At 47.4% G+C, this 23,537-nt stretch overlaps 2 protein-coding genes across 3 annotated transcripts in view; both read left to right on the top strand.

The window, feature by feature from the left end:
- Positions 1-2,746, top strand: part of NPR1 (natriuretic peptide receptor 1) — a 37,396-nt gene extending 34,650 nt beyond the window's left edge. For both annotated transcript variants that reach the window (XM_032234002.1, XM_032234001.1), the window contains exons 19-22: positions 190-364; positions 1,470-1,568; positions 1,960-2,051; positions 2,189-2,746. In XM_032234002.1, coding sequence (XP_032089893.1) covers positions 190-364; positions 1,470-1,568; positions 1,960-2,051; positions 2,189-2,251 — 429 coding nt within the window. In that variant the 3' untranslated portion in view covers positions 2,252-2,746. The remainder of the gene's footprint in view (positions 1-189; positions 365-1,469; positions 1,569-1,959; positions 2,052-2,188) is intronic.
- A 5,322-nt stretch (positions 2,747-8,068) lies between these two features.
- On the top strand, positions 8,069-23,396 carry INTS3 (integrator complex subunit 3). Its single transcript, XM_032234005.1, is given in 18 exon segments — positions 8,069-8,160; positions 10,707-10,789; positions 10,990-11,073; positions 13,461-13,536; positions 13,539-13,573; positions 14,304-14,388; positions 15,743-15,766; positions 15,769-15,808; positions 17,450-17,594; positions 19,187-19,238; positions 19,241-19,279; positions 19,282-19,314; positions 19,999-20,095; positions 21,480-21,672; positions 22,388-22,403; positions 22,406-22,474; positions 23,102-23,181; positions 23,292-23,396. Coding segments are annotated over 17 exon segments (1,236 nt in total). The 5' UTR covers positions 8,069-8,160; positions 10,707-10,717; the 3' UTR covers positions 23,388-23,396.
- Positions 23,397-23,537: the final 141 nt, after the last annotated feature.

Here is a 23,537-nt window from a genome sequence, read left to right as displayed (position 1 = left end):
AGATAGAGATAGAGATAGAGATATTAAAAATCATTTTGTCATGTTAGGAACATCTCTAAGAAGTGTGGACTTAAACTCCCAGAATTCCCCAGCGCCAACCTGTGGCGTTCAACTTCCACAACCCTGGAATTCTGGGAGTTGAAGTCTGCCAACCCCCATGAGAACCACGCTTCTTTGGTCTTTGTCTAGGTGGAGACCATCGGGGACGCCTACATGGTGGTGTCCGGGTTACCGGTTCGCAACGGCCGACTGCACGCCCGCGAGATTTCCCGCATGTCCCTGGCGCTCCTGGAGGCCGTCCGCAACTTCAAAATCCACCACCGCCCTGAGCAGCAACTGAAGTTGAGGATCGGCATCCATAGTGGTGAGAGCTTCTTATCACAAACCCAAGCAAGGGTGTAAGACTCCGGGAGATAGATCGTGCAATTAGGGTGCTCCCGAAGTCGCTAGATCCGATGTACTCGGTCAAGACTCCAAACGTTGAGCGGCTTTTGACAAAGGTTGACTATGAAATGACGGGGAATCTGTGGTTTCCATGTTGTGATTTCTCCCGCATCGACACCTCGGGGATGTGACTTTGAATGGCGGTTTTGTTCTGAGCGAGGCTTCCCGAGAGCCTGAAGCAAACTCCTTGTTGTCCCGACAAAAAAACCCTTTTTATTAATTGACTGTGAATTCTGCTCCTTCCCATCCAGCAAAGTCTTTCGAAGGAGGATTTACGGTCACAGACCTTATCAGGCTTGGAGAGATGCCAGGCCGATCTCTGCAGAACTTGGCCAGGAGTCTTGGAGAGTCACGAACCAATTAAGCGAATTAATGGTCTCTCTTGCAAACTCCACTCCCCTTTCACTCCTCTTTTATTTCCTCTGGGAGGGGCCATTCATCGTCCACCTGTGGCCTTCCTCCCAAGTCAACCCCTGTTCTTTAGATCTTCCCTTTGTGTCTGGCAACTCTGTGCATGCGCACACTGGGAACAGGCTCCAGCTGTTCTTCTGCCTCACTGATGTCTGACTCCGAAGGCAGCTGATAGCTGTCAGGCGGCCCTGGCCCCCTCTCTGCCTCCGACACAGAGCCCTCCTCAGAGTCTTCTCCAGACTCCAGGACTGGCCCATCTTCCTCCCCAACCTCCTCACTGTCCACTGGCAGAGGATTCTCAGGGAAGGGAGGAAACAAGGAGAAATAGCCACCAATCAGGGTTTGATGGCTCCCCAGATATCTAAATCGTGGTCTAGAAGAATCAGCACTTGAATTCTCACAAGTTCTTGTTCCGTTCACCTCTGAAACCGACTTTTAGAACCAGATCCTTCACAAGCCAGGATAGGGGGAGGAGGGGGAAGAATCCCACTATTATTCCTGGTTAGATCTGAATATTGTGGTTTCAAGACCTGTCCTTATAATCAGGCCAAGGAATCGTGGTTGGAAGCCATCTCGTTGATCTTTCACTGACCCATCGGTTTTTCTCCCTCAAGGTCCAGTCTGCGCAGGAGTTGTGGGCTTGAAGATGCCTCGTTACTGTCTCTTTGGAGACACGGTGAACACGGCTTCGCGCATGGAATCCAACGGTGAAGGTAAGTAGTTTTGGGAGAAGAAGGAAGAAGGTGAGGAACGGGATGGATGGTTGAAGTGCCCTATGCCACCTGGATGCTTGTAGGTAGTTAAGGAGATGGTGGAATAACTGACCTAGGAGAAGGCTTTGAGGCTACTTGGTTGAGGAACAATTTCTACCAAGCCTGTTGAAGCAAGATACTTCTACAAGGACCAGGTGAAGCGAGAACATCTTGAGAAGAACCAACTGAGGCCATCTCCTTCATAGTTGTATCCATGTAACATAACACTCATCCTTCAGGACTTCTTCAACTTCCCCGGTCTTGCTGGGATGGCCTCCTAGTCTCCATCTCTGCTCCCTTTCTCCACTTCAGTCCTTCTAATCCAGATGTTCTAATCCTCTGCTCATTCCAGCTTTGAAGATCCACTTATCGTCGGCCACCAAAACGATCCTCGAGGAGTTTGGATGCTTCGAACTGGACCTCCGAGGAGACATCGAGATGAAGGTGAGGAGGGCATGTGTGGGGTTGAAGGTCCTCCCTGCATCCGGGTGCCTGAGTTACTGGGTGGCCGATGGCTCTGGAGGCATCTTCTTCCTGAATTCTGATGGATCTTCTGTCCTCCGTCTCTTTCCTCCTCACAGGGCAAGGGTAAACTCCGGACGTACTGGTTGACGGGCGAGCGGGTCAGCAGCACCCGTGGGTGATGAGAAGATGGAGAAGACCACTTAACTCCTGCTTCCTTCAAGGAGATCCACCTCACCCGAGACTTTCTTCAAAGAACCTATTGGCTTGGAGTTGAGGGCACCATGGATGGACCTCAGAGGACTATCCTTGTTCCCCTGCCCCCCACTTCCTTTCGCTTCTTCATCACCCTGCAAATCTGGTCCCCAGGTCCAAAGGTTGGGTAGATCAGGAGATGATCAAGAGACGACCAGGAAAGAGGCCTTCTCCTCTCCTTGTATGATGAGAAGTTCTGGAGAAGTTGACTAAAGCTCCATCACTTTTACGGGCCACCTTCTCATCTTTTCTAGGAATGTTGGATAATTGGAACGTCTGTGGTCGACTCAGAGTCGTAATTAAGGGAGGCCCGGACGCTACACAACTCTTGTGACAGTTATCTGTGTGTACACACAGACACACACACCTGCAGGTTCCCGGAATCTGCAGATTTTACAATAAACGGAATGTATATAAGTCAACTCCCTGTTTTATTTTTGGTCAGCGTGACGCTCCAGGAAGGTCAAAGAGGGTCTTTGTCTTGTGTTGAAGCTCCGGAAGCCCCCTTCTCATTTATGCTTCTGTGCCGGCGTGGCACTCTGCACATGCTCCAAAATCCCGGTTGCTGCTTTTGCAAAACTGAACGTTGAATCGGAAGAGGTAAAATGGCGGCCGGTAGATTTCAAAGAATGGGGGAAATTGCGTATATGCCGTACGAGAGTTCGTTTAGCGACTGTTTGAAGTTACCACGGCACTGAAAAAAAGGGGACTTATGACTGTTGTTCACTCTTACGACCTTTTCACACTTACGACCCCGTGGTCTAAATTCAGATGTTTGATAGCTGATTCGTATTTATGACGGTTGCATCATCGTCCCCAGGGTCACGCGATTCCCCTTTTGCGACCTTTCGACGAGCAAAGTCTCAATTTACTTAATGACCGCGTGACTAACTCAACAACGGCAGTGATTCCCTTAACAACGGTGGCAAGATGAGTCGTAAACGAAATTTTTTTAAACCGATGTCTCGCTTAGCCACAGAAATGCGGGGCTCAACTGTGGTCGTAAGGTCGAGGACTACCTGTACGGGCTGTTGTTTTTCAACGTTCACAACTTTGTGAACGTCCATCCTTCCCTCCCTCCCGTTTCACGGCGGTGCCTTCTGGGCTTCCTTAAAAAAAAAAAAATCCTTCCCCGTTGAGAGACACTTAAATTCACCTGATTTTAAACCTTGGTTTAATTCTCTCTCTTCTCTTAACCAACATATCCCAAATCACATTAGCATTTGCGCACCCGAAAAAGCAATCTTAGCTGAATTCATTTGCTTTTTTTAAAGATACATTTACAATGTCCTGTTTTGCTATATATACATACATACATACATACATACATACATATTAGATTTTTACAACCCCCAGTATGCCCAAATGTGGGAGGAAGATCACTACTTCCATTCTCTGTCCTTTGGCTCGTCACAAGAGACCATCCAGGCAGAAACCCAATATTTTTACTGTTGCCTTAAATACATATATATATATTTAAAGGATGGCTATTCTGTGTCGGAGGAAAAAGGATAATTAAATGATCTTTTTGTTTTTTTATTTCCTCCAGGCTGTTCCTAATTGCATTACTTTTTAGCCTCTCTGAAAATAAGATTTATTTCCCCGGTGTAATGAAACCCTCGGCCGTATTTTTCAACGGCTACAAATCACGCTTAAAAAAAAGAAAAGCTAGGTTAGATATTTGTGGCTGCATTTTTAAGCGACAAAAGGTTCATCATTTATCTTTTTGACGTATTCTCCAAAGGCATCGTAATTTTATGAGCCTTTGATTTGGCCAGAAATTGGAAAGGCACATTAAACCACCTGGAAATATTCTGAAATTATTTGGTTTTTTTTAAAAAGGGATTTCATATATTTCTCATCCAAGAAAATCCTCTTTCGAATTGGTTTCGTTAGTCAGAATAATTACTTTCAAGTTTCCTTTTTTCCCCTCCTTTCTAAAATATGTTTGTTTATTTGAAACATAAATCTAGATGTTCTTTTCAAGAAAATAAATGTTCTTTTTTAAAAAAAGAGACGTCCAAGGCTATCAGAGATAAATCAGACAGCAGGAAAGATTAAAAAAAAAAAAGGAAGATTAAAAACTAACAAAACAGCAAATCATAATGCCTTGACTTATGACAAGGAGCGAGCTCAAAGTTTCGTTTCTAAGATAGACCATTAAGTGAGTTTTGCCCCATTTAACGGCCTGGCTCGCCGTTAAAGCGAATCCCGCTTCCATGTTGACTAGGCTTGTCGTAAAATTGCTAAAGAGGGATTATGGGACCCTGCGGCCATTGTCGAAGTTTGATCAGGTGACCACGGGGATGCCGCAACGGTCGTTAAGTGTGAAAAATGGTCAATGCCATTATAACTTTGGCCACTAATTGAAGTCCAGCTGATGGCTATGAATGTGGATAGTTTTCCTCCACCTTGTGCAAATATAGGCACATCTGTATATATATGTGTATTTATGTGAGTGTGTGTGTGTGTGTGTTAGACCCCCCCCCACACAACCATATATACACCCACATATATACACATACATCAACAAACATACATTTGCATATATAAATATAAAATAGAATAACTATAGAATAGGACATAATAGAATAACATAGAAAATAAGAGAATAGAATAAGAGAATAGAGAAATAGAATATATAGACAGAACGTAGAATAGAACAGAATAGAATATAGAATAGGAAATAATAGAATAATATAGAAAATAATAGGATAATAGACTATAGAATAAGAAAATAGACTAGGAAATAATAATAGAATATATAGAATAGAATATAGAATAGAATATAGAATGGGAAATAGCAATAGAATAATATAGAAAATAATACAATGTAGAACAGAATATAGAAAGTAATAGAATAGAAAAATAGAATATAAATATAAAATAGAATAGAATAGGAAATAATAGAATAACATAGAAAATAATAGAATAGAATAATAGAGAAATAGAATAGAACATATAGAATGTAGAATAGAATAGAATATAGAATAGGAAATAATAGGAAATAATAGAATAATATAGAAAATAATAGGATAAGAGAATAGACTATAGAAAAGAAAATAGACTAGGAAATAATAATAGAATATATAGAATAGAATATAGAATGGGAAATAGCAATAGAATAATATAGAAAATAATACAATATAGAACAGAATATAGAAAGTAATAGAATAGAAAAATAGAATATAAATATAAAATAGAATAGAATAGGAAATAATAGAATAGAATAAATTAGAAAATAATAGAATAATACAGAATAGAGAAATAGAACATATAGATAGAATGTAGAATAGAATAGAATATAGAATAGGAAATAATAGGAAATAATAGAATAGTATAGAAAATAATAGGATAAGAGAATAGAATATAGAATAGAAAAATAGAATAGGAAATAATAATAGAATATACAGAATAGAATATAGAATAGGAAATAACAATAGAATAATATATAGAATAGAATAATAATGCCCTGACAAGGTGGCTCAGTGACTAAGACACTGAGCTTGTCAATCAGAAAAGTCGGCAGTTCAGCGGTTCAAATCCCTAGCACAGGTATCCTGCGTGAGCAGGGGGTTGGACTAGATGACCCCCAAGGACCCTTCCAACTCTGTTACTGTTTAAATATAGAAAATAATACAATATAGAACAGAATATAGAAAGTAAGAATAGAAAAATAGAATTGTTGTAATATAATATAGTATAGGGAACTTTACATAGAATAACATAGGAAATAATAATAGAATATATAGAATAGAATATAGAATAGAAAAATGGAATAGGCTTCTTGGCCAAGTTTGATTTCTCTTTGGGTGCACAAGAATACAAACACGCAACACTTTATACATTTTATTGCAAAACCTCGGGGTCATTTATGCAGCGAGCCGAGTATGAATTGCATTGATAATTAATGGGGGGAATTATTGCAGAGGGCGCGTGCACACGTGCCTGCTTGACACGCAGGAACCCCCGGCTTTCACAGCGGTTGTGAGAATAGGCACACTGCTGGAAGGGGGAGGGGCGCGGGGTCAGGCCGCCCCCTGGGTCAGGATGCGGGGCGATTGCAAAGCGGGCCTCTTATTGCGGGATAACTGCGCCTCGAAAGGAGGGGAAAGCCCAGAGGACGGAACGGCGCATGCGCGGGCTGGAGCGGGGGAGCGCTGTCGGGGCGCTACCCTCCCCCCCAAAAGAGCGAGACACACGGGTGCCTAAGGCGCACGCGCGAGGGAGACATGCCGGAGCTCCACAGAGCTACGAAACGTGAAGAGAACCCCCTGTGCTCGTTCGTACACCAGCTTGGGGATAGGCTTCCCTATTCTCACTGTATTGCTATCCGCTGTGGATACAGCCTATCCGCCTGCAAGGCGGTGCGATGTATTCGAGTGTTAAGCGGGGCTTTAAGAATGAAATCTCGATTCTAGAGGGTGAAAATTAACCCGAAAGCGACCTCCCGACGATGAGTGCTGCCCCCCCTTGACCTTTTTCTAAGTCTACGTCCTCCTCCCACTGGCATCTCAGATGCTTTCCCCCTTTTTTTCCCCGCCCCGCCTCTCCCTCATTGGCCCGCCGGGAGGGCGCCTGTCGCTCACCGCCGTCCTCGAGCGGCGATAGGTCGGAGGGAGGGGGGGGAGGAGGAGGAGGAGGCGGGCACTTCCGGCCTGGCTGCTTCCTTTTGCCCGCTCCCTCGCACACTCGCTCGTCCCCCAGCTCCGACTTCCGGTCTTGTGCCGCTGGGTGGGGGGCGAGGCGACGCACGCTCCCCCCTCCCTCCTGGCCCCCCCACAGGCGTAGAGCCCCCCCACTCTCCTGCACCCCGTCTTTTCGACCCCCTCCCCGAAAGAAAGGGAGCAGCGCCTCCCCCAGAGAGCCTCCCCTCGAGCCTCCCCGCTCAAGCCCCGCCCCCTGTGGGCGGAAGCCCCGCCCCCGGGAGCCCCCAGCCCCTAAGCCCCGCCCCTTAGGAGCAGGACAGCCCCCCTCCCTTCGCCCCATCAGACCCCGGAAAGACCCCCCCTCCCTTTAAAGAAGCCAGTGGTTCAACACAACCTAATAGACCCCCTCCCCATAATAGCTGCAACCCCCTCCCCAAATTAGGAGCCTTCTCTATTGCCCCCTCCCAGGCTGAAGCCCCCTCCTCAAATAGGGATCCCTCTTAATTGCCCCCATTCCAGGCTGAAGCCCCCTCCTCAAATAGGGATCCCTCCTAATTGCCTCCCCTCCCAGGCTGAAGCCCCCTCCTCAAATAGGGATCCCTCTTAATTGCCCCCCCTCCCAGGCTGAAGCCCCCTCCTCAAATAGGGATCCCTCTTAATTGCCCCCCCTCCCAGGCTGAAGCCCCCTCCTCAAATTAGGAGCCCTCTCTATTGCCCCCTCCCAGACTAAAGCCCCCTCCTCAAACAGAGATCCCCCCCTATTGCCCCCCGCTGAAGCCCCCCTCCCCAATAGGGAGATAAGGGGTGTCCAATATGGGGAGGGGGGATTAGGCTAGTCCCCCTTCTCTGCACTGACCCCTCCCCCCTCCAGGGGGTGCTTTTTATCCCCCACCCACCCACCCAAAAGGCTGGTGTGTGTGTGAGTGAGTGGGGGGGTTCCCCTGTTTCTTGGCCCCCCTCCCCTTCCTATCCTCCCCGTCCCCTTGGGGGGAGAGGGCAGAGGCAGGCTTGCTGAGGGTCAGGAAGGGGGGGTCGCCCACCCTCTAACCCCCCCCACCCCCAAAATGGAGAAGGGTAAGGTGGGCCCTGCGGCTGCAGCTGGGGGGGCTGCAGGAGGAGGAGGAGGAGGAGGAGGAGGGAAACTGATGATCTACACCAGCCTGGATGCCAAGGATGAGATGGAAGAGGTGGGTATGTCTTTGGGGGGGTGGGGAAAGAGAGGAAGGGGCTTCTGCCTGGCCTCCCCCAGTCTTAAGAGGGCTGAGCCTGGGCCCAGGCAGAAGGGGGGCTCCCTGGGGGGCTTGGTTTCCCCATGGTTGGTGTTCTTCCTTCTCCCCCACTCCTCCTTTTTCTTCCTCCTCCTCTTCCTCCCGTCCTTCTTTCTTCTCCTTCCTCCTTTCTTCTTCTTCCCCTTCCCTTCCCTTCTCTCTTCCTCCTCTGTCCTTCCCTGCCTCCCTCTCCTTTCCTCCTTTCCTCCTTCCTCTTCCTCCTCTTCCTGTCCTCCTCCCTCTTCCCATTTCTTCTTCTTCCCCCTCCTCCTTCTTTCTTTCTTCCTCTCCCTTTCCTCCTCTCTTCCTCTTCTTCCTCTCCTCCTCCTCCTCCGTCCTTCTTCCCTGCCTTCCTCTCCTTTCTTCCTTTTCTCCTCCTTCCTCTTCCTCCTCTTCCTCTCCTCCTCCCTCTTCCCATTTCTTCTTCTTCCTCCTCTTCCCCCTCCTTCCTTCTTTCTTTCTTCCTCTCCCTTTCCTCCTCTCTTCCTCTTCTTCCTCTCCTCCTCCTCCTCCGTCCTTCTTCTTCCCTGCCTTCCTCTCCTTTCTTCCTTTTCTCCTTCTTCCTCTTCCTCTCCTCCTCCTCCCTCTTCCCATTTCTTCTTCTTCCTCCTCTTCCCCCTCCTCCTTCCTTCTTTCTTTCTTCCTCTCCTTTCTTCCCCTCCCCTTCCTCCACCCCTCTCTCCTCCTTTTCTCCTCCTTCCTCCTGCTGCCATCCTCATCACCTCATTCCTCCTTCACTCTGCTCTTCTTATTCTTTCCTCTCTTCCTCCTCCTCTCTTTCCCCCCTCCTCCTCCTGCTGTCACTCTCTTCCTCTCCTTCTCCCTTCCATTTTCCTCCTCCTCTTCCTCCTCCTCCTCCTCCTCCCTTCACCCCTTTCCAAGAAACTTCCTCCAGAAGTTTGCCTGGTTTTTTGCAGGGCAAATATATTCCTCTTCCTCCGCACACACACAACACACAACACCACAACAGGGACTGTCTCTTCCTTTGCAGAGAGGACAGGGGCAGCTGTTGCCAACCCCCCCCTCCACTTGTGGCTGTGGTTGTGTTTGTGTCAGGCGTTGTGTGTACGTTGTAGAGAAGATTCAAAAACCTGGGAAGCCTCTGCTGATTTTTATGAGCCTGGTTTAAAAAACAACAACACACATTTCTTTGCCAAAACTTTCCTCTTATTTAGTTCATATGTCTTGGGACACGAGGCAGCTAAATCCTCGACTTACCACAGCGGAGAGCTGTAAAACCGACGTTGCTAAGTGGGACGTTTGCGAAGCCGTTTTTACGGTTTTCCTCGCCACCGTGGCTAAGGGAATCGGTTGCTCACACACGGCCGTTAACCCCTGGTCGCAGAACGGGGATCTCACCCCGGGGGGGGGGGGGGACGACAACACACTGCAACCGTCGTAAATACGAGTCAGTGGTCAAGCATCCGAATATAAATCGCCGCGGTCGTAACTGTGAGAAATGGTCACATTTTCCAGGGCCGTCGTGACTTCGAACGGTCGCTAAGCGAACCCTCGTAAGCATACCTGTAACTCCTCTTAAAGACATGGATGAGATGCTCACTAACAGAAACAACAGAACAGAATGAATAGGATAGAATTAAAGTGGAATAGAAGAGACTAAACAGAGTTGGAAGGGACCTTGGAGGTCATCTAGTCCAACCCCCTGCTTAGGCAGAGGGGGTGGGTTGGGGGGGAAGAACATTATAGGACGTTTTTCATCCAGGGGAGAACGGACCTCTTGACTGCTCAAGACGGAGAACTGTAAAACACCGGAGTTGTGTTACCGAAATGTGTCCCTTCTGCACTTCTTACACTTTGTGTTGTGAGTTTTGTGCAGTTGTTCTTGGTTTAATCCTTGGCTGGTTTTTCTCACCTGGATGAAAGGTGTTCTGAGCGAGGCTTCCCGAGAGAATGAAGCAAACTCCTTATTGTCCCGACAAAAAAAACTTCTATTAATTTTCCCGTGAATTCTGCTCCTTCCCATCCAGCAAAAATATTTCGAAGGAGGATTTACGGTCACAGACCTTATCAGGCTTGGAGAGATGCCAGGCCGATCTCTGCAGAACTTGGCCAGGAGTCTCCGGGGAGTCACGAATCGATGAAGCGAACTAATAGTCTCCTGCAAACTCCACTCCCCTTTCGCTCCTCTTTTATGTCCTCTGGGAGGGGCCATTCACCATCCACCTGTGGCCTTCCTCCCAAGTCGACCCTGTTCTTTAGCTCTTCCCTTCATCCGGCAACTCTGGGAACAGGCTCCAGCTGTTCTTCTGCCTCACTGATGTCCGACTCCGAAGGCATCTGATAACTGGCATACGGCTCTGGCCCCCTCTCTGCCTCCGACGCAGACCCCCTCGTCCGAGCCTTCCCCAGACTCCAGGACTGGCCCATCTTCCTCCCCAACCTTCTCAAACATCTTCAGGAGCTTTCTTCCGAGTCGGCCCCATATTTTCCTCTTTTCCTTTCAGAAGCTGGAAAGATGCATGGGAACGGTGACCTCCCTGACTGGTGGGCTCTCGGAGAGGGAAGCCAACGACGCCTTGACGCCCACGTGAGTTTCTTAAGCCCCTTCGCTTGGGATCTCCTTCCTCCTACCTAGGCCTTCTCTGGAGTGCCAGGATTTCCGCCGGATGTAGAATGAAACCGGTTTGGGGGGGGACGGGAGTTTTCTGTGTCCTTTTCCTCCTTCCCTCCCCCTCCCCGCTCCCCTTGGCGGTCAACTGGTGTGACCTTCCTATCTTGCTCCTCCAGGTGTGCAAAGGAGCCCCCCAGCACGAGGAAGTCTGCCTGGGTCTTTTCACCATGATCCTGATCGAGCCCGCTCAAGCCCAGAAGGTAACAATTAGAGTTTCGTTTCTGGTTTGTCTAGGACTAACACCCGTTTCTCCCTTCCTCCTTTGGGGGCATGGCAAGTTGTCTAGGAGTAACGCAAGTTTCTCCATTCCTCTTTTTGGGAACGTTGCAATTTGTCTAGGATTAATACCCGTTTCTCCCCTTCCTCCTTTGGAAGGATTGCAAGTTTGTCCAGGAGTACACCCGTTTCTCCATTCCTCCTTTGGAAGGATTGCAAATTTGTCTAGGATTAACACCCGTTTCTCCCTTCCTCCTTTGGAAGGATTGCAAGTTTGTCTAGGATTAATACCCCGTTTCTCCCTTCCTCCTTTGGAAGGATTGCAAATTTGTCTAGGATTAATACCCGTTTCTCCTCCTGTGGAAGGATTGCAATTTGTCTAGGATTAATACCCGTTTCTCCCTTCCTCCTTTGGAAGTATTGCAAATTTGTCTAGGATTAACACCCGTTTCTCCATTCCTCTTTTTGGGAACGTTGCAAATTTGTCTAGGATTAACACCCGTTTCTCCTTCCTCCTTTGAAGGATTGCAAATTTGTCTAGGATAACACCCGTTTCTCCATTCCTCCTTTGGAAGGATTGCAAATTTGTCTAGGATTAACACCCGTTTCTCCATCCTTCCTTTGGAAGGATTGCAAATTTGTCTAGGATTAATACCCGTTTCTCCCTTCCTCTTTGGAAGGATTGCAAATTTGTCTAGATTATACCCGTTCTCTCCCTTCCTCCTTTGGAAGGATTGCAAAGTTTGTCCAGGAGTAACACCCGTTTCTCCATTCCTCTTTGGAAGGATTGCAAATTTGTCTAGGATTAACACCCGTTTCTCCATCCCTCCTTTGGAAGGATTGCAAATTTGTCTAGGATTAATACCCGTTTTCTCCCTTCCTACTTTGGAAGGATTGCAAATTTGTCTAGATTACACCCGTTTCTCCCTTCCTCATTTGGGAGCATTGCAAGTTTCACCATCACCGTTATATCTCCGACCAAGATCTGGAGTGGGGCATAGGGCTTCTCCCCCCCTCCCCTTCTCCTTATCTGTCCATCCTCTGGCCTCCCCCCCCCCCCGGTCCCAATCATTTTCCGCCTTCTTCCAGCCGTAAAAAAAAAAAGGCGCTCTGAACCTTCAGCGGTTCAAAGGGACGAGCGCCTTGCCCTGCCGGGCTTTTAACATTTCCGGAGGCTGAAGCTCGATGCTTTCCGGGTGGCGACTGGGGCTCTGCAGGGCAGGGATTTAATCAAAGCCTCGACGAGAAGCTCGTTAACCTCTTGAAAGGGAAGGTGGATGGCTCAGCCTGGGTTTTTTCCCCGGCATGGAGTGACATTTAGTGACACGAATTAGCATTTATGGAGACGCAAGTCAGCCAGCCGGCTAGTTTTATTTATCGATATATCTATATCTATATCTATATATCTATATCTATATCTATATCTATATCTATATTAATCTATATATATCTATACCTCATTTCTTTTTTTTCTTTCTTTTTTTTTTCTTTTTCTTTTTCTTTCTTCTTTCTTTCTTTCTTTCTTTCTTTCTTTCTTTCTTTCTTTCTGATATTTTGGAGGCGTCAGAGCCAAAGCATGGGCTGTCACTCACTTCTATGCCCTCCAGCCCCAAATTTTCAGGCTGTTTCTCTTCCTGAATATTGACAGCTGTCAATCTGTCAGTTTATGTCCCAATATAAAGGAACTTATGTGTCCCTCCATCCCTCCTTCTCCCTCCTCCTTTCCCAACCAACCTGTAATCCTGATTTATTTAGTAGCTGCTCAAAGTTATGACACCTCCTCCTCTTCCTTGTCTTCCTCCTCTTTCTCCTCCTCCTCTTCCTCTCCCCTTCTCCTTCTCTTTCTCCTCCCCCTCATCCTCTTCCTCTCCTCCTCCTCCTTGTCTTCCTCTCCTCTTTCTCGTTCTCTTCCTCTTCCCTCCTCCTTCTCTTTCTCCTCCCCCTCCTCCTCCTCTTCCTGTCCTCCTCTTCCTCTCCTTTTTCTCCTTCTCTTCTTCCTCTCCCCCTCCTCCTTCTCTTTCTCCTCCCCCTTCCTCTCCTCCTCCTCTTCCTTCTCTTCCTCTCCCCTTTCTCCTTCTCCTCTCCTCCCCTCTCTTCCTCTCTTCTCCTCCCCTCCTCCTCTTCCTCTCCTCCTCCTCTTTCTCCTTCTCTTCTTCCTCTCCCCCTCCTCCATCTCTTTCTCCTCCCCTCTTCCTCTCCTCTTCCTCCTCCTCTTCCTCCTCCTATCCACCCACCCCCCTTCCCTCTAATCCTCACCACTTGGGAGCCCCCTCAAAACACCCCACTTGTCTCTTGGCGTTCGGCTGCTACAACAACATTTCTCCCCCTCTGTTTTTTTTCTCTGCCCCCCCCCCCTACCCCTGTGCCCCAGTGTTACCGAGACCTCGCCCTGGTGAGCCGAGACGGGTTAAGCTCCACATTGACCAAGATGAACCAGATCCTCATGGACAATACCTCAAGTTGCAAGACACCAGTCGCACCCAGGTGGGGAGCGGGGCTGTGCGTTCTTCTGTGCCCTGAGAGAGAGAGAGAGAGAGAGAGGGAGGGAGGAGAGAGAGAGAGAGGGAGAGAGAGAGAGAGAGAGAAGGAAGGGAGAAGGTGGGAAGGAATAGGGAAGGATGGAGGGAAGGAGGAACAAGAAGGATAGATGAAGGAAGGGAGAAGGATGGAGGAAGGAATAGAGAAGGATGGAGGAAAGGAAGGAAGGAATAGAAAGGATGGATGGAAGGAAGGAATAGAGAGAATAGAGAATTAAGCCCAGAAGTGATTTTTGGGGGGACCTCAGGAACAGCTCGGCGTGGACGTCCTGTTTGTGAGATTCCCCCAACATCGGGCGCTGACCGCGGGAAACGGCGGGCTCGGTTTTAAGGAAGGAGACGGTGTACCGCTCGCAAAATTGGGGAAGGAAAACCCGGCGTTTGGGATCGCTAGCGTGGTCCCGAGAGACGATTCCCCCCCCTTTCTTTTTCATATCAATTGTTCATTATATGATCATTGATCCTTTCATTATACAATATACGATTTCCCCTTTTGTCGACCCCAAAACCCAACTTGAAATAAAATAAATTCCCTTTTTCCGCACTCTGGGTTAGTTTCAGCACCTCGGTGTAGTGTTTGGCCAAGGCCTCTGGCGCTGCGGGCGATACGGCGCCGTCCGCCCGGCGCCCGTCTGTCCAGGGGCACCCCACCCCAGAGTGATTTCTCTTTCCTTTAGCTGCTTTGGCTGCTGCGCGAGATGGTGAGGAATGGCGTTCTAGGCATCGATGGGATTTGCATGACGTTCATGAAACAGATTGCAGGTGGGTTTTTGTCCTGAAATGCCGCCCAGCGGAGGTGAACTGACTTGATCCATGCCAGTTCGCCTTGCTTTCTTCCCCAAGCTGTGTGATTTTTCCCGTCGGCAGCGGTGGGGAAATTTCTCTTAACTAACTGAAAAGAAACAATGAACTGAGCAGAGATTGTCAAACACAGAGAAAGCCAGTGAAATATAATATTTGATTCACTTATATGCCGCAAAGTTTCTCGGTGACCCTGACCAGAAAGGTTTAGCTTTCCTTAAAATCAAACTAGCAATGACGGTCTGCTATTGGATTCACTTAAGCAAAGAGGTGAAACTAACTTGATCCTTGTCTGTTCGCCTAGCTTTCTTCTCCAAGCTGCGTGAAATCCCGATTTTTCCCCGTCGGCAGCGGTGGGGAAATTATTTCTCTTAACTAAAAGAAACAATGAACTGAGCACAGATTGTCAAACACAGAGAAAAGCCAGTGAATAATAATATTTGATTCACTTATATGCCGCAAAGTCCTCGGTGACCCTGAACAGAAAGGTTTAACTTTCCTTTAAAAATCAAACTAGCAATGATGGTCTGCTATTAGATTCAAAGCAAAGAGGGGAAACTGACTTGATTCTTGCCTGTTCTCTCAAGCTGTGTGAAATCCCAATTTTCCCGTCGGTAGCGGTGGGGAAATTATTTCTCTTAACTAACTAAAATAGCTGAGGGGCTAAGACGCCGAGCTTGTCGATCGGAAAGGTCGGCAGTTCGACGGTTCGAATCCCCCAGCGCCGCCTAACGGAGCGAGCTCCCGTTACTCGTCCCAGCTTCTGCCAACCTAGCAGTTCGAAAGCAGGTTGAAATGCAAGTATAAAAATAGGAGCCACCTTTGGTGGGAAGGGAACACGTTCCGTGGGCCTTCGCCGTTGAGTCACGCCGGCCACATGACCACGGAGACGTCTTCGGAGAGCGCTGGCTCTTCGGCTTTGAAACGGAGATGCATCGCCCCCTAGAGTCGGGAACGACTAGCACACATGTACGAGGGGAACCTTTACCTTTACTAACTAAAGAGAATTGAGCACAGTGGGAGATTTTCAAACACAGGAAAAGCCAGAAAAAATAATAATACTTTATTCAGTTTATGTGCCGCCCCGTTTCCAGCGAGGCTGACCAAAAGTTTTAATCAAACAAGCCATGATTGGCTAGCTGTCGGATTCACGAAGCAAAGAGGCAAACTGACTTGATCCTTGCCTGTTCAACCTTGCTTCTTTCTCAAACACGCGGGTTTGAAATCTGATTTTTTTTCCCTGTAGTCCTCGGCTTAACAACGTCTTGTTTAACGGCCAACTTTTTCTCACTCCCCCACCCCCCTTCTGCTGGAGGAGGAGATGTCACCGCCAAGAACATATGCTGGCCGAAAGCATCCTCGACATACTGACGGAACAGAGGTAGGCTCGCTCACCTGGTCGGAGTAACCCGCTGGCAAAAATCCACCAGGCCCAAAGATTTGGGAACCAGCTCAAAATCTTTGCTTTTGAGACCTGATGGGTTTTGGTTATTTTTTTTTTACATTTTCTTTCCTTCTGCCGCGTTTTTAACCGAATCCTTTACGTTTCCTGAGTTTTTTTTTTTTGTAAAACTTCAGATATGATTCGAGGAGGTATAGGGAAAAGGGAAGGAAGGAAGGAGAAGGAAATGACAAGGAAAGGAAGAAAGGGGAAGAGGGAACTATGTAAGGAAAACATGATATGGAGAGAGAGAGAGAAGGAAGGGAAGGGAAGGAAAGAAAAGGAAGGGAAGTATGTAATAGGAAAGATAGGATGAATGGACGGATGGATGGATGGATGATAGATATAGATATGAGAGAGGTAGAGATATATAGATAGATAGATAGATGATAGATAGATAGATAGATATGAGAGGGAGAGATAAATAGAGATATAGATAGATATGAGAGAGGGGAGAGATATAGATATAGATAGATATGATAGAGGGAGATAAATAGATAGATATGAGAGGGAGATAGATAGATAGATATGAGAAGGTAGAGATATAGATAGATAGATAGATAGATAGATAGATAGATAGATAGATAGATAGATATGAGAGGGAGATAAATAGAGAGATAAATATGAGAGAGGGAGATAGATAGATATAGATAGATAGATAGATAGATAATAGATAGATGATAGATATGAGAGGGAGAGTAAATAGATAGATAGATAGATAGATATGAAGAGGGAGATATAGATAGATAGATATAGATAGATAGATAGATAGATAGATAGATATGAGAGGGAGAGATAATAGATAGATATGAGAGGGATAGATAGATCGATAGATAGTAGATAGATAGATAGATAGATAGATATGAGAGGGATAGATAGATAGATATATAGATAGATAGATAGATAGATGAGGAGATAGATAGATAGATAGATAGATGTGAGAGAGTGAGAGATATAAAAATAGAATATATGAGAGAGAGAGAGAGAGATTTAGAGTTACATCAGCACAAATACAACCACACACACATATATACATACACACACACACCCATACATACAAATACATAATAGATACAGAGATGATGGTGGATGGAAGGAAGGAAGGAATAGAGATATGAAGGATGGAAGTGAGGGAAGGAGGTACAGGGAAAAGGAGAGGAAAGAAGGAAGGAAGAAGAAGGAAGTAAATGACAGGAAGGAAGAAAGGGAAAGAGGGAAGTATGTAAGGAAAACATGATAGATGAAGATAGAGAGAGAGAGAGGGATGAATGGATGGGAGGTAAAGGGGAAAGAAGAAGGGAATATGTAATAAGGAAAAGATAGGATGATGGATGATAGATAGATAGATAGATGCAGACAGACAAAGACATATATATATTATATACCTATACATGATAGATACAGAGATGGATGGAAGGAAGGAAGGAAAGAGATAGATATGATGGATGAAGGGAAAGAGGGAGGCACAGGGAAAAGGAAGGGAAGGAAGGAAGTTACTACGGAGGAAGCCCCAGCCTTGTCCGTCGAGGGCCTTTGGGTCTCATGAGGGCATCGGGCAACCCCCTCTCTCCTTCCCCCTAGGGAGTGGGTGCTGAAGAGCGGGTTGCTGATTGCCATGTCGGTGTACACCTATCTCCGTCTCATCGTCGACCACCATGGCTCCCCCTCCCTGCAGGCCCTCCGCCAAAAGGAGGTGGACTTCTGCGTTTGGCTGCTCCGAGACCGGGTGAGGACCCTGCCCTTCTCCCCAAACCCTCTCCCCCTTTCGCGGGGGCCCGTCCCAGCCGAGCGGCTTCCAACTCTTGGGTGGAGCTGCTTGGCCTGTTGACTCCGGAAATTGGGCCGGAAGAGGGAATTTCAGAAGATCAGAATGGGAAGGGAGGGAGGGGAGAAGAGAAGGGAAGGAAGGAAGATAGAAGAGGGTGGAGGGAAGGAAGGAATAGAGAAGAGATCGAGGGTCAGAGAAGGAAGGAAGTAGGAAAGGAAGGAAGGAATAGAGAAGGATGGAAAGGAAGGAAGGAAGGAATAGAGAAGAGATGGGAAGGAAGGAAGGAATATAAGAGGATGGAGGGAAGGAAGAATAGAAAAGGATCGATGGAAGGAAGGAGAAGGTGGAGGGAAGGAATACAGAAGATGGAGGGAAGGATAGAGAGGTGGGAGGGAGGGAAGGAAATATAATAGGATGGAGGGAAGGAAGGAATAAAAAGGATAGGGAAGGAAGGAATAGAGAAGGATAGATGGAAGGAAGAGAGAAGATGGAGGGAAGGAATAGAAAAGGATGGAGGGAAGGAATAGAAGAGAAGGAAGGAAGGAATAGAAAAGATGGAAGGAAGGTATAAAGGATGGAGGGAAGGGGAAGAGAGGATAGATGTAAGGAAGGGAGAAGGATGGGGGAAGGAATAGAAAAGGATGGAGGGAAGGAATAAAAAGATGGAGGGAAGGAAAGAATAGAGAAGGATGGAGAGAAGGATAAGGATGGAGGGAAGGAAGGAATAGAGAAGGATAGATGGAAGGAAGGGAGAAGGATGGAGGGAAGGAATAGAAAAGGATGGAGGGAAGGAATAGAAAGAGAAGGGAGGAAGGAATAGAAAAGGATGGAAGGAAGAAGGATAGAAGAAGGATGGAGGGAAGGAATAGAGAGGATAGATGTAAGGAAGGGAGAGGATGGAGGGAAGGAATAGAAAAGGATGGAGGGAAGGAATAAAAAGATGGAGGGAAGGAAAGAATAGAGAAGGATGGAGAGAAGGAATAGAAAAGGATGGAGCGAAGGAAGGAATAGAAAAGGATGGAGGGAAGGAATAGAGAAGGATGGAGGGAAGGAAGGAATAGAGAGGGTGGAGGGAAGGAAGGAATAGAAAAGGATGGAGGGAAGGAAGGAATAGAGAAGGATGGAGGGAAGGAAAGAAGGCCCAGGGAATTCTGGGAGATTTCTCCTCTACTGTCTCATTTAATGGGGGGACATCCAATCACTTGTGGGGGGGGGACGATGACACAGAGCAGAAAACCCTCCAGGACAACATGTCGGCTGAGCCAGTCAGCCGTGCCCGAAACCCAACCCCAGAGCCTTGACCCGCTCCCCCCCGCTCCCCTCCCCTCCCTGGCCCTGCAGAATTGATGTCTTGTTTAACAACCCACCCGGGACCCTTCGGCCTTCGGCACGCTGCTTTTGATCTTCAAAGGGAGGCTTGGCCTGCCAACAGAGGGGAGGGCACTTGGTGGAGGGGGTGGTGTGGGCACATGGCAAGCCCGGCATTGATCTTTGACCCTCCCCCCCCGAGGAATTTTGATTTTTATTTCTCCCCTCCCTCCCCTCCCAAGTTCATGGATTGCTTCATGGTCGGCCGAGATCTCGTGCGGCTCCTGCAAAGCGTCGCCGGATTCCGGAGTTCGAGCACCTTTGGAAGGACATCATCCTAACCCCCAGGCCCTGAGTCCCCAGTTCACAGGTGGTGAGGCCAGCGCCCCTTTTCCCGAGCTCGGTCTCGCTTAGCGACCGTTCTGACTTACGGCGGAGCTGGCGAACAGCCCCCCCTTCCTCTCATTTCTGGACGCCGATTCCTTGAACCCGCAGGTCGAAAAGGATTAAGAGTAAAAAAATAATAATAACGAGTCGGAAGGGACTCTCCGGAGGTCATCTAGTCCACCGGGGAGGGGGCGTGCGCGAGAAAATTTCGGCGGTCCGCGGAAAAACGATTTGCATTTTTTGGGATATTGCACTCAAATCCGGGGTCCTCCCAATTACGTCCCCCCCTGGGACGGAGGCGTGCAAGGAAGGCTTGTGGGCTCACATTTGCGACGGTCGCGTGAGCCCCCCTCTCCCCCTTTGCGACCTTCCGACAGCAAAGTCCACGGGGGGGGGAGGCAGATTCGCTTAACGACCGGGTGACTTCAGAACTGTAGTGGAACTCTTAGCAACCGCAAGAAAGGTTTTAAATGCCTCTGGGTTGAAAGGTCTCGCTTAACGGCAGACATTCGGGCCCCCCATTGCGGTCGTAAGTCGAGGACCGCCTGTGTTCTTCCGTAAATTTTTGACCCTAGTGGTTGTCTTAAGATTGGTGGGTCCTTGTTCATTTCTCCCTCTCTTTGGTGTTTTTTTTTTTTTAATCCCCCCCCCCCGCACGCCCCAACAGGGATGTTGCAGCTTCTGCAGTCAAGGACGTCCCGGAAATTTCTGGCATGTCGCCTGACCCCCGATATGGAGACCAAGCTGCTTTTCATGACCTCACGGTATCTTAATCTGGTTTTTATTTATTTTTTCCTGGGTTTATTGGCAGCGATTCAACTAACAACCATTGGGGGGGGGAGTAAGCTTGTAAAATCTATCTATTATCTCTCATCTATCTATCCATCGATCTATCTATCCATCGATCTATCTATTATATAGCATATCTCTGTCTGTATCATTTATGTATATCATCTCTCTTTATCTATTATCATCTGTCTGTCTGTCCCCTCTCTGTATTGTCTGTCTGTCTATCGCCCTATCTACTTATTTTTCATCTTTATATAAAATCTATCTATCATCTCTCTCTCTCATCTATTTATCTATCTATTATATAGCATATCTCTGTATCATCTATCATCTATATATATCTCTCTATTATCATTATATCTATTTATCTAACATCCATCCATCCATTCATCCCATCCATCCATCATCTATCTATATCTATCTATCTATCGTCTGTCTGTCTGTCTATCTCTACTATCTATCTATCTATCTATCTATCTATCTATCTATCTATCTATCTTCTATATCTATCTAGCATCTATCTATCTATCTATCTATCTATCTATCTATCTATCTATCTATTATAGCATATCTCTGTATCATCTATCATCTATATATCATCTCTCTATTTATCATTATATCTATTTCTAACATCTATCCATTCATCCCACCCACCCACCCACCCACCCCACCCACCCACCCACCCCCCACCCACCCATCCATCCATCCTCATCCATCCATCCATCATCTATCTATCTATCTATCTATCTATCTATCTATCTATTATAGCATATCTCTGTATCATTTATCTTCTATATATATCTATCATTATATCTATCTATTTATCTCTATCCATTGATCCCATCCATCCATCCATCCATCCATCCATCCATCCTATCTATATATATATAGTATATCTCTGTATCATCTATCATCTAATATATCATCTCTCTATTTATCATTATATCTATTTTCTAACATCTATCCGTCCGTCCGTCTCTGTCTTGTCTATCTTATCTATCTATCTAATCTATCTATCATATAGCATATCTCTGTTAGAGGCTAATACAACTGCCTAACATGTAAAAACAGCCCAGGTTCGAATCCCAGTAAGGGTATGGCTAGCTGATGAGAGCTAAATAGCTTGAAATAGATCTATACCAGTCTCCCTTGATTTATTTATCAGCACAAAAGCAACACACCACACACACAGACAGACAGACAGACAGACACCTGTCTGTCTGTGTCATCTCTCTCTCATCTATCTGGTCATAAGTGGAGGACTACCTGTCTTCCCGCAAGAGGGACCTGGGTCTTGCGCTAAGCCAGGTTCCGACTCGAGGCAGCTCCTCCCTCCTCCTTCTCTCCCCCCACCCCCAAGGTTCGTTTGGGTCAGCAGAAACGGTACCAAGACTGGTTCCAGCGCCAATATCTCTCTACGCCGGATAGCCAGTCCTTGCGTTGCGACCTCATCCGTTACATCTGCGGGGTGGTCCACCCGTCCAACGAGGTGCTCAGCTCCGACATCCTCCCGCGCTGGGCCATCATCGGCTGGCTGCTCACCACCTGCACGGTAAAAGCCCCCTCACCTCCCCGCACTTCCAGTGGCGGTCAGTTCCACTGGTGAATTGTCCTCCCCGTCGGGCATTAATTCCCTCCTCAGTGCTACGTAGATCCTCTCCTTGGTTAGTTGGGGGCCCTTTTAGTGGGATCCGAGGGTGGATTTGATTTCAATGAAGTCGATTTGAATCGCGATTTCAATCACCTGTAAAAGGCTTGATTTAAATCTGACTCGATTGAAATCATAGTTTTTTTTTTTAAAAAGAGCAGCAAATAATTAATAATAATAAAATAATAATAATAATAATAGATAAAGTGGACAGTGAACAAACTTGGTTATGGTTGACAACAGGTACATTAAAGAAAGAAACAGAGTCACTAATCCTGGCTGCGCAAGAACAAGCTATCCGCCCAAATGCCATTAAGGCCAAAATCGAAAAATCCTCTGATGATGCCAAATGCAGACTTTGCAAAGAAGCTGATGAACTGTTGATCACATACTCAGCTGCTGTAAAAAAATCCCGCAGACTGATTATAAATTGCGGCACAATTCAGTAGCACGAATGATCCATTGGAATTTGTGCAAAAATTATAATATTAAACAGCAACAAACTGGTGGGAACATCAGCCTGAAAAAGTCACCGAAAATCAGATGGTCAAGATCTTGTGGGACTTCCGTATACAAACGGGCAAAATTGGAAATCCTTCCTCCTTTTCTTCTCTTCCAGTCTAACGTGGCCGCTTCCACGCAAGCTTGCCCTGTTTAAACGACTGGCTGTTCTTCAACCCCGATAAGGACAGCATCATGAATATCGGTATGGGGGGGCATCTTTTCTCCCTCCCCCTAGTACTTGGGGGAGTGGGGGTTTCTCTCCTCCGAAATTGGGGGATCGTCCGAGACTTTAGACAAAGCGCCTGGAATGTCGGCCTTCACGTCCCCTTATTCCGGTTCTCTGGTTCCTCAGCATAGTTTATGAGCTAGTTCTCGACTTACGACCGTCCGTTTAGTGACCATTTGTGGTCGGGGGAAAAAAGCGACTTGCGACCACAGGTTTGTCACACTTAACTACTGTTGAGGTCCCTGATCCAAATTTGGATTCTAGGCGGCTAATTCGTATTTATGACAATTCTGGGGTGTGTGTGTCATGCTTTGCCCCTTTTGCGACCGTTCCGGCGAGCCAGCCCGACGGAGGGAAGCCGGATCCACTTAATGGCCTGACTTAACCACCGCAGGGGTTGACTCAGCCACGGTGGCCCTGGGAATGTCGTAAAACGGACGGAGCTACCCTGAATGTCTCGTTTTCCGCGGGAATTTGGGGAAGAGCAGGGCAGGGCTCCATGGAGGTCATTAAGTGGAGAGCTAGCTGCGGTTGGGTGGGCCTGAGGGGATTTGAACAGGCCTTATTTTGGGGGGGGGCTGGGGGTCACTTGAATTTTCACAGAGCCCGCCATCTTCGTCATGTACCATTCGATGAAACCACATCCAGCGATCACAGCTACCCTGCTGGACTTCATGTGTCGGGTAAGTCCTCCCCGTCCCCCCGCCCCCCGCAATACGGCTCCATGCTGGGCAGCCTGTGCCCCCCCATTTCCTCACACATAGCCCCCCTCCCCCTTTATTCTCCTCTCCAGATCATCCCGAATTTTTATCCCGCTCTGGAGGCTCACGTCCGTCAAGGTGTCTTCAACTCCCTCACCCACATCGTCGAGAAGCGAGTCTTGGCGTAAGACCCTTGGTTTTGGGGGCGGGGGGGGGAGGGCTTCCCACCCTCGGGGAGAGGGAAGGCTGCAAATTCCCCCTCCTGGCGGTGGAAAGACCCACACTCATTCCTGGAGACCCTTCTCGACCTCCCCAATAAGACAATCTTCCAATAATAA

This window comes from Thamnophis elegans, chromosome 17, assembly GCF_009769535.1.
Source record: "Thamnophis elegans isolate rThaEle1 chromosome 17, rThaEle1.pri, whole genome shotgun sequence".
Classification (NCBI taxonomy): Eukaryota; Metazoa; Chordata; class Lepidosauria; order Squamata; family Colubridae; genus Thamnophis; species Thamnophis elegans.
This window is presented reverse-complemented; position numbering and strand designations above follow the sequence as displayed.